The sequence below is a fragment of the Oryzias melastigma genome, linkage group LG20, assembly GCF_002922805.2.
Source record: "Oryzias melastigma strain HK-1 linkage group LG20, ASM292280v2, whole genome shotgun sequence".
Taxonomy (NCBI): domain Eukaryota; kingdom Metazoa; phylum Chordata; class Actinopteri; order Beloniformes; family Adrianichthyidae; genus Oryzias; species Oryzias melastigma.
The window spans coordinates 23026824-23037060 of record NC_050531.1 but is presented as its reverse complement, the minus strand read 5'-3'; the positions used below and the strand labels follow the sequence as shown (position 1 = coordinate 23037060).

At 38.8% G+C, this 10237-nt stretch overlaps 1 protein-coding gene and 1 long non-coding RNA gene across 2 annotated transcripts in view; one reads left to right on the top strand and one right to left on the bottom strand.

Annotated features, from left to right (window-relative positions):
* Nucleotides 1-3156: 3156 nt before the first annotated feature.
* The window catches only part of dipk1c (divergent protein kinase domain 1C), a 52494-nt gene continuing 45413 nt past the window's right edge, over nucleotides 3157-10237 (bottom strand). The window contains exons 8-10 of the mRNA XM_036217426.1: nucleotides 7951-8115; nucleotides 6418-6492; nucleotides 3157-5755 (exon numbers count right to left, since the gene is read on the bottom strand). Of these exons, the coding sequence (XP_036073319.1) occupies nucleotides 5558-5755; nucleotides 6418-6492; nucleotides 7951-8115 (438 nt within the window). The 3' untranslated portion in view covers nucleotides 3157-5557. The remainder of the gene's footprint in view (nucleotides 5756-6417; nucleotides 6493-7950; nucleotides 8116-10237) is intronic.
* LOC112151422 overlaps nucleotides 6491-10237 on the top strand; it is a 7144-nt gene continuing 3397 nt past the window's right edge. Inside the window, exons 1-3 of the long non-coding RNA XR_002920121.2 lie at nucleotides 6491-7217; nucleotides 7890-8167; nucleotides 9041-9121. This is a non-coding gene — a long non-coding RNA (uncharacterized LOC112151422). The remainder of the gene's footprint in view (nucleotides 7218-7889; nucleotides 8168-9040; nucleotides 9122-10237) is intronic.

Sequence of the window (10237 nt, the reverse complement as noted above, 5' to 3'; positions counted from 1 at the left end):
CCAAGTAAACAATACTAAATCTCACACTTTTCCTTCTTTTAAACAAATAAACAATTATTTCCCTTTGTTTCTCTGTGAAACACATTAAGTCAATGTCTCATTTCTTTCATAACATTCCCGTTAACATATTAGTTCATCTGTCTTTACATCTGAGTTCATGTCTCATATTTCAGATCAGAGTTTTGTTAACATTGTATTTGATGTCATAGTGTACATATTTGTCAGTTTCTCAGTTTGTTTCTGGTGGGGTCAGCCAACACATTTGCTGGGCCGATTATTTGGCCAATATTTGGTATTTTGTTGTATATCCATATCTTCCTTTTACTAATCTAGTGAACCAATATGAGATCAATTTAAAAATAGCTTATTTTATCTTCATCGTTGTGCACAGAGCAATCTAATTGGTTACACAGGTCTTAACATGGGTAAGAACCAATCCAAAGGTTCTGGTTCAAATCCCGGCTGGGACCTTTCAGTGTGGAGTTTGCAGGTTCTCCCTGTGCATGCTTGGATTGCAAAAAGAGGCTTCAGAGGTTTCCTGGTGTCTCTAAATGGCCCTTGTGTGGCCCAGCAACCGACTGGTGACCTGGTTGGGGTAAACCTCCTCAACAGTGACAGGGTTGGTTCTGGTCCCTTCAACTGCTCAACCAAACAGTAGAGCACATTTAGAAACATAATATTATCAACATTTATGGTGGGTGTTACTTCCTCAAGGCAAAAAGCAACAGAAAAAACACTTTCTTTAATGATTTTTTAAACCCCTAGAGATGGTTGTGGGTGAAAATCCCAGTAGATCAGCAGTTTCTGAAATCCTCAGACCAGCCTGTCTAACACCAACAACCATGCCACGTTCAAAGTCACTTCAATCACCTTTCTTCTCCATTCTTGCTCCATTAGAACTGCAGCAGATCGTCTGGACACTGGCGATGTCTGAATTTTTTCCCTACTGCTGTAAATCTATCTAGTGCTCTGGATTTTAAAACCAATTTGGACACCATGCTCACTACTTTTTTTTTTCTAAACGGCAAGTAAGATGTTGCTAATTTTACCAAGTAAAATTCTAACCAATATGAACATTTTGCAATGTCTGAATGACTCCACTGTGTTCTGGTAAACGCCATACACTCGGATAGCGCTTTACTACCTTCCTTGAAGGACCAAAGCACTTTATAGTCACAGGACCATTCATCCATTCAAACACTGATGGCAGCTCCACTGCTGAAAACTGGCCCCAACCTCCAAGGTGGGGGGCCAAGGTGGGGTTCAGTGTCTTTCCCAAGAACATTTGGACACCTGGGCGGGCAAGGCGGGAATCAAACCTGCAATCTTCCAGTCTGGAGTCGACCGCCCTACCGCTGCTCTACGGAGGCCCACGGTGATGAAAATGGTGATGATTTATTGAAAACTTATATCTAAACACTTTTTTGTGTGTGCTGCAAAAATTGTGCAAACGCAATGCATCGTGGTCTAGATTGGCTTATGTAGTGAGCATCGATGCACACTGGTTTTTCGCAATGACTTCTGGGAGGTTTCTCGGACACTCGATTTTGGAATTGTAGATTTGGACAGCTCTACAGAATGGAGGACGCACTATATAGTGCACGAAGTGGTGAGTAAAGAAGGAGTCTGGACTTAGCTCATGTCTATGTCCCTAAATGTATTTAGCTGCTGCCATATGATTGGCTGATTAGAAATTAGTGTTAACGAGCAGTTGGACAGGTGGGCCTTATAAAATAGCCAATCAGTGAATCTTGTACGTCATAGTTTATGTCTTGGTGTCACAGTTTGTGCTTTGAATGTCTGTGTCTGTAACTTTACATCTGAGATAATGTTTCAGTTTGTTTTAGTTTGCAACTCAGTTTATGTCTCAATTTGAGTTAATATCTCCGTTATCAGTTCAGTTAACGTGTTGGTTTAGTTCAAAACTTCTTGTTTTAGTTCACATCTGTGTTTAGGTCTTAGTTTTTAGTTACAATGGTGGACAAAATTCTTTGTACCCCTCAGTTAAAGAAAGGCAAAACCCACAATTCTCACTGAAATCACTCTAAACTTACAAAAGTAACAATAAATCAAACACCTGTGATGTCAATTAAAGGACACACCTGAGTTAATCATGTCACTCTGGTCAAATAGTTTTCAATCTTTTATTGAGGTACCATCATTTTGTCCAGGGCTGTTTCATTAGTTTGTTTTTTAAATAATTATGTAAATCAACAATTCTAAGGTGATGGCTGATTTTGATTGTTTAATTTTCAAAATGTTTTTATTTATTGTTACTTTTGTAAGTTTCAAGTGATTTCAGTGAGAATTGTGGGTTTGTCCTTCTTTAACTGAGGGGTACCAACACTTTTGTCCACCACTGTAGTTTGTTTTACACCCCTGTGAACGTCAGTTTCAGTCAAACAACAGACATTCTGAGATACATTATACTCGCACTTTTTGCATCTTCTGACTTGCCGTAGTTTGCACATATTGACTTCTTCACCCTCTGTTCTCTCATCCGAGGTCCTTTAAGTCTGTCGCTGACTGAGGCCATATTTTTCTCGACACATTTTATATGTTTATACTTGGTCCACGTTAGTTTGTATGAAACTCGTTTTTGTGGGTTTTGTACGGTGGCCCTGAAGTTCAAATTACACAGACAAACCACTCAAAACTAAAAATATTAAAGATCACAACAACAATTAATAAACCTAACAATTATTTAGAAACATGCCTTTTAGAATAAAAAATCCTATGGAATAACGGTTTTAATTTCCAGGTTTAACTAATAAAATGTTAAAAAAAAATCACACAAAGTCATCACTGGTTAGATGACTGTTTTGCTTTTTTAATCCTCGTAATCTTTAATGTATTTTGCTTTGAGTGATTTGCAGCTTTTTGGACTTCAGGGTCACCGTAGGTTTGTCGTGTTTTTTTAACAGGAAATTGTGTTTCTTTAAATCTTTGTTGTGGCACAGTCACTTGACTATGAAATTCTGGAGACATCTTCCTGGTTTTCTTCACGTCTTCACAGGATAAAGATTGTCTGACCATATCTGCTCCAGAGACCTAGGAATAGACCGATCCCAGCACTCTTGAGGAGAATCTCTGCGTCATCCATTCTTTCTGATGGTTTAAAAAATATCCATCTGCCGACTCAAGTATTGAGAAAAACAGTTTCTCCAGTTTTTATTTTGGAATTCTGTAAACTTTAATCCTAACTCTCCTGGAAGATCCTAAAGTGAAAAAAGAAAGAATTACATTCAAAAACCTGAAAGACGAGGGACACTAGAGGATCTGACAACGAGCAGCAAACACTGAGAAAACAGAGCGCTGGTCACCGTTAACTACAACCATGTGTGATCATGACTCAGCAGAAAGAACATTTCATTAGAAACCACAACAAACAAACATGAGCTAGAGCTGCATTAAATCAATCTCTGCCACACCGGACATTTGATTGATGGTGTACAGTTGGAGGAAATGAATGCCTTAAAACACGGAACTATCATTTTCTTTAAGCCAAATGAGTCATCTGACCTCAAACGCTGGAAAAGAATGTGAAAAAACATGGAGGCTGAAATGCAACAGATCATGAGGTGGTGGAGACACAGAATTAAAAAAAGAAAGAAAAAAAAAGGATTTTCACATTAAATCTCCAACAAGAAATAAGCTGGTCCAACAGTGCAGGACACATCTTGAACGGTTCCACTGAAACAACTGCAAAATGAAGCCGTAGTGGAGCTCAGCTTGACCTACTTTTTTATAGCTGATAAAGTCATGGAACAAGAAGATGAAACAGAAAAACATCACAGCAAAACAAATATAATCAGAATACATTTCCTGGTTTCTGTGATTTTATTGATTTTAAATTATTATTATTGATTATTAAAATGTTTTAGAAAACTGACATTTGATGTATATCTTCATATAGTTCAGAAAAAGAATTTATTTAGGACAAAAACATTTTTTTCTACATCTTAAGCATGTCTGGTGGAGTGACTCGTGTTATGGAGCTGTTGGAAGGTTTCTCATCAGACGATCAGAGAACTCTCTCCAAACCAATCGTTACTCTTTGGAGCAGGGCTGGTTTTAACTGGTCTCTATCTGAGCTCCTTCATCATCAAATAAGTGCGAGAGGACGTCTCTATCCAGAATTTTCCAGTTTCATCCATGTTAGACACCAACTCTGGATGATAATTATCCTCCGCAATAATCAGGATAATTTCAAGCTCCTTCTGCGTCAGCTGATGCCATTTCTCCATGCAGAATGAGTGTGTGTTACCGTTATGTTAAGAGTGGTTAAAAATGAGTTAATTTTACCATTATAAGATCATCTCATTTAACACAACTTGTTCACAACTTCTCTGAAATGAGCGTCTGAATGGATGAGCTCATTTCAGCATTTCTATGACCGATCAAAAGATCAGATTCGTTCATGAAAGTCACAAACAGGTACGGTGCTGGAATCACCTGTTCTTTCGTCTGTTCTGTCTCTCAATTATCCGATCCATTTGCAAACAAAGCTTCCACATGCAACCTGTCTCGTGTTACACGCCGCCAGACTGCTTTTAGCGCTCAAGCTAATCGAGAGAATCCGGTCAATTTTCAAAATGAAAGATTTCGTCTAAATAAAATTTCTTCCACGGCCCGTTGACAAGGGGTTCACGGACCGGTACCGGTCCGCGGCCCGGTGGTTGGGGACCACTGGTATAAAGGATGGGGATTATAAGCATACATTTTAAGTTGTCATACATCCAATAAAAGAAAATACAGCAACAATTCAGACATATTTATATTACATAGTAAGAACTGTGGTTTGATCTGTGAATGTTGGTCTTCATTTGAGAATTGATTTGGACTATCACAGAAACCGGTTTTTGCAAACTGTGTCGCATTTTTGCTGCATCTTCAAGGAAAAAGCATCTGTAAATGCACAAAGATGGGAAAGAGAAGTTATATTATTGTCCAAAAAATGACTAGAACATTTGAACTCATGCTTACTTCAAATGGATTTCATCAATATTTACAAATAAGTTATGTGTAAACATGAACAAAAGAATATTAAGGCTGTGTTTAGTTGTCACATGAATTGATTGACTCTGTCTATAAAAAGTAGGTCAAGCTGTGCTGACAGGCAGAAGCACGGAGGGCGAGCTCTCCTGACGGTTGGAGGAACTGGTTCTCAGGAGGTATTTCTTTCATTTCCAGGTAGCGTGTTGCTCACTGGCTCTTCAGTTTCTGCTGCATAGCTGATTTTTTTTAATTCTTCAGAGTTTCTCTTTAAACTAAAGAGATGTGTTGGAATCTCACTGAGACTAACCTTTTGGCCGTTCAAAAGGAGGAAACTGCACGGGTAGAAATTGTCGAGGAGAGTTGGGGGGAAGCGGAGGTTCCCTGTGACTGCAGGTGTGTTCAGTATGAAGCTGCCAGCCTCCGAGACGGTCACAGTGAAAATTTTTGTAAAAACTGGAGAATCATCTCCAGAACGGACGCCAGGCTTCATGGAGGGATGGACGAGGAACCGTTTCTTCACATTCTTTATGTGGATGCGTTCACATCCTGGTCTTTATCTTCAAAAGTTCAGAGCTGTATGGACGTGTCTCTGTCCCTCCCTGGCTCCTCCTTCTTCCGGCGGCCCCTCCTCCTGGAGGAGGCGGTTCAGGATGCGGCGCAGACGCTGCAGGATGCTCCGTTTTCCTTCTTCCTCTTTGAGTTGGTTCTCCCCTCCGTCTGTCTCGGAGCACTCCTGCACGGCGCGCTGCAGCTCCACCTGTCACAAAGAAAACCCTCAGAAGAGTGTGGCTGTGGAGTTCCTCAGGGCTCACTTCTCAGACCGGATCTATTTGCACTGTGCGCGCTCTCCTATTGTTATACAGTATTTGTCTAATTAATTATTGCCAGGTTGTCATTTAACAGACACCAGACTGAAAAATTTGAAATCGTTGGAAAAATAAAGCTTGACTTGTGATCCCCCTGAACAGAATCGCATGCAACCGATGAGCTACAAACAAAAAAAAACATTTTTAGGAAATATTTAACCCAGGAACAACTCTTTGATGACATGTGATGACTCGTATTCTTCAGTCAGTTGAAACACGTTCATGAATACGGTTATTTTAGAGCTGTTTGTCTTTCCCCTCCGATCATCTTTTGTAAAAGCGTTCTTAGAGATCTTTTAATAATGATTTTACCAATTTTAGCCAAAATCAAAAACCCAGGGACTGTTGGTAGTAGTTAATTGTACTATTTTCAGGTGCTATAACCCTGAATGGCAGATTGTTATATCTCAGAAAAACAAGGTTTTGGACATAAACACAGCTCCTGACTGGATTGGATGAAGGGATGTTTCTGTTTCTCATTGGAAGGATGGAACGAGTTAAAACAAACATGCAACTCAAACAGTTTAAAGATGAAAAAAAGCCCTAAATCCACCTGCAGAGGGAGTCCGGCTTTGGCCCCGAGGATCGTGGGAGAAAACCACGGCCGGAAGATCTTCTCACAGATCACCTGCAGAGAGGAAGACGATGACAACAGAGGAGAACCTGAGGGGAGATGAAGGACGGATGTGATGGAGAACTGTGAGAACAAAGGAGGAGAAGAAAGGATGAAGAATAAAAGGGAATGAAGAGGAGAGAGACGACAGGAGACAGGCTGGAGGAGGAGAGGAGGGCACGGCGGCTTTGTGTTTATGCAGATGATACCTGACTTTTCATCAAACACACACACACACACTGTTAAGCACACAATGGCTCTTTCTGTGAGCTGATTGGCAGGCGGAGGGTCAGCGCAGGTTGACCTGCGGGGCCTCAGATCAACCAATCAGAGAGCGGCGTGTCATCAGCCCAGGTCTTCACTCGTCTCTGTGTTCTTCTTCATTCTTTTCCTCTTTCTTTGTTTCCTGAAAATTCCTCGTTCCCACCTTTGGCTATTTTTTCACAACAATATTAAAATAATCAATTTTAAAATTACAATTTAATTAAAATTAAATCTCTCATTGTATTGTGACAGATTATTACATTGTACCTATTTCTCATGAATTACTCATACTTTAATCCACATAACTTTATGTGTTATACTCCTTGATCATTATTCTTTTTTTCTGTTCCTTTTCTTCGTTTTATTTGACTAAAATGTTTTCTTTGTGCAGAAAATGGAGTTTTGAAAAGCCTGGACTCGCCCATCGTCAGGGAGACCCGCCGGCCGACAGAATCTGCTGCGGCGCCACTTTTTGGGTTCGATCTGATAAAAAATAATTAAAAATCAGTTAAAAAATTGCTTCATAATTTGTTTTTTTGTAAGTCACTATTTAATTTTTAGACTTGAGATAAATTAAGATACTGAAAGTTACCAATAATAAATAAATTTTAGAATTAAATATTTTTTAATAAGTATTGATTATTATCTTTTTAAATAAATGTAATTGAATATTTATTGATACGTATAAACAAATACAGTAAGATAATAATATATAAAATAGCTAAAATCAACAAAAGTGTTAAAATCTAGTTAGATATTTGGATTTTATTGTTTAAAACTATCATGGTTTTATTGATGTCTAAAATCATTTTTCCTCATTTCCAAATTATTTTTTTTTGAAATGAGAAATAAAGTTTTTGTTTTTTAACCTTTTGCGCCTGTTGATTGACATGTTAATTATTGTCATACTGTATATTTTAATTGTATTTTCTTTCTGTTTTATTGTTTAAACTGTATTTTATTGTCTTGTGTTGGATCTTTCGGTCCAGATCTTCCTTCACAAAGAGATCTAACCTCAATGGGATTTCCTGGAAAAATAAAAGTTAGATAAAATTTAAAAAATAAATCTTCTTGTCTCCTCATCATTCCTCACACGGGCGATTAGGGGCGGACTGTGAGAGTTCTCCAGAAAACCTCCAACCTTTCAGCTCTTCCTCTTCCTCGCCGGGCTGTAATGAAGAGTGATGACGGGCCGGCGTGACCTCTGACCTGCAGGTTGCTGTTCTGGCGGCGGGGGCTGCAGCGGCGTCTGGCGGCGTCACACCTGGACGAGCAGTCGAAGAAACTGCAGTCTTCGTCGCTGCTGCAGTTCTGCTCCAGGATGTCCCTCATCTTCGGCTCGAAGAACGCCATGTCCACGTCGATGGCCACCACCTGAACGAGAGCGAGGCCGCCGCCCCGTTAGAGACGGACTCTAACTGTACAGGTAACGGGAGGACATTTACATTTATAGAGCAATTACATTTATTTTAGTCCTTTCTTCTAACAAACCTGATTGTTGTTAACCAGATTTTATCATTTTTTTTATTATATTTTTTTCACAGGAAATTCAATTTGGTTAAAATTCCTATATTGTCATAAATTGTAAAACAAAAATTTAGCTCTTGAAATAAAATAAAAAAACAAGCAAATTTTCTGTAATTAATGATCTTTAATTGCAAAAAATAAAACAAAACTAAATATACATTTAGGATGTCAGTTTTAAAAATATAATTAAATTTGTATTTTTTATTGGAATACAAGGCAGAAATATTCATATTTGAGGTTCAGATTTTATGAATCTGGAGGAAGAAACTGAAGCTAAAGCATGAAATCAACATTATAATATGTATGTTTTTGGATAATTAAACATGTTTGTAAAAACCCAACCATGTTTTTAAATGAAATCCCTTTCAATATGTATATAAAAGATAATATATATGTATATATTTTTAAACATGGTATTAATTTATAAATCTGTTTATTTGAGAGAAATTAGCCTCATTTTGAATAAAATATTCTTATAATATTTATTTAAATAGAACTGTATTTACTGTAGGATTTCTAAAACTAGACAGCTAATAATTGTGCAACAGCTTCAGTGCACTTTATGACAGAAATTTAACATTTAAAAAATATTTAAAAAAATGAAAACTAGACATTTAAATTACAATAAAACCTTTAACACTTAATAGAGTTTATGATGCTGAAATAAAGTGTACTCCTCCTAAGAGTTGATAGTTAAACAATTTTTCACCTTTACATTTTATTTTAAACATCTTAGAGAAACAAAACTAAAACAAATGTTCTTTTTTTCCAGGAAAACCTTCTGAATCATGAAGTTCTGGCGTCGTCGGATGGTTCAGAGGACGCTTTTGTTCCCGTTTGGATCATTATTCTTGTAAGCTGACATAAAAAGATCATCTGTAGAGACGAGGACCGTCAAGCTGCTGAAAGCTGCTGGACCTTCTCTGCTCTGATGGGTTTAAAGTCTGCAGGATAACTCAGACGTAGTTTGATCTTCAGATTTTCTGTTTGCATCAAAGCCGCTTCACACAAGAAATCAAAGGGAGAGAAATCTCTGGAGTGAAGGTTTGACTTCAAAAAGTTGATCTTTATCTTTAAAGATTTCCTCTGATAATGTTTGGAACTCTGAAATGACCTTTCACATTAAACTTTTGCATTTCCTGTGAAAACGGATCACATCACGACGGCATGCTCAGGAATAATTGATCATTGTCCTAGAGCAGGATCAGCTGCAACAAGATAAAAATGCCTGAAAAAAATCCATGACTGAATTCTGGTCAGACCAGACTCCATCAAAGGCCAGAGAAACCGATTAAAAAAGCAAGAGGAGGTCAGACATCTTCGTGAAATTTAAACACACAGCACATCAGAAAGTCTTGATGGATTCTAAATGTGGAGTTCGAGGAAAAGGATCTGCTGAATTATGAAAAGTTTAGTGATCTTTCTAACTAGAATGTTTGCTTTTGAAGGAATCGGAGGCTTCATTTACAATGCTGATAAGATTTATGGTTTCAAAAACCGTAGTCTTCTTTGGCCACTTTCTGCTCAAGAATCTGTTTTCACACCAGCGTTGAACACATCAGGGAGTGTGCCTGAGATTCAGTTCACGTCCCGTCAGATCCCACTGTGTGTGAAATCACTGCCTCCCTGAAGCCAGCCGAGAGCTGCAGCCAAGGCCACGCTTTCACTTTAATCCCCCCTCACAATCCATCTCTGATGGGATGTCGGGTATGACCCAAAGGGCTGAAAGCCACAATCTTGCTGGGTGGACAAAGTCAAGGCCCGAGGGCCAGATTCGGCCCTCTGAGTAATTCTATCCGGCCCTCCAGATCATTTTATTTTATTGTTATTAATGACCCGATGTTATCCATCCATCCATCTTCCAGACCGCTTTGTCCCTGTCGGGGTCGCGGGGGCGCCGGAGCCTATCCCGGCTACTGATGGGCGAAGGCGGGGTTCACCCTGGACAGGTCGCCAGTCTGTCGCAGGG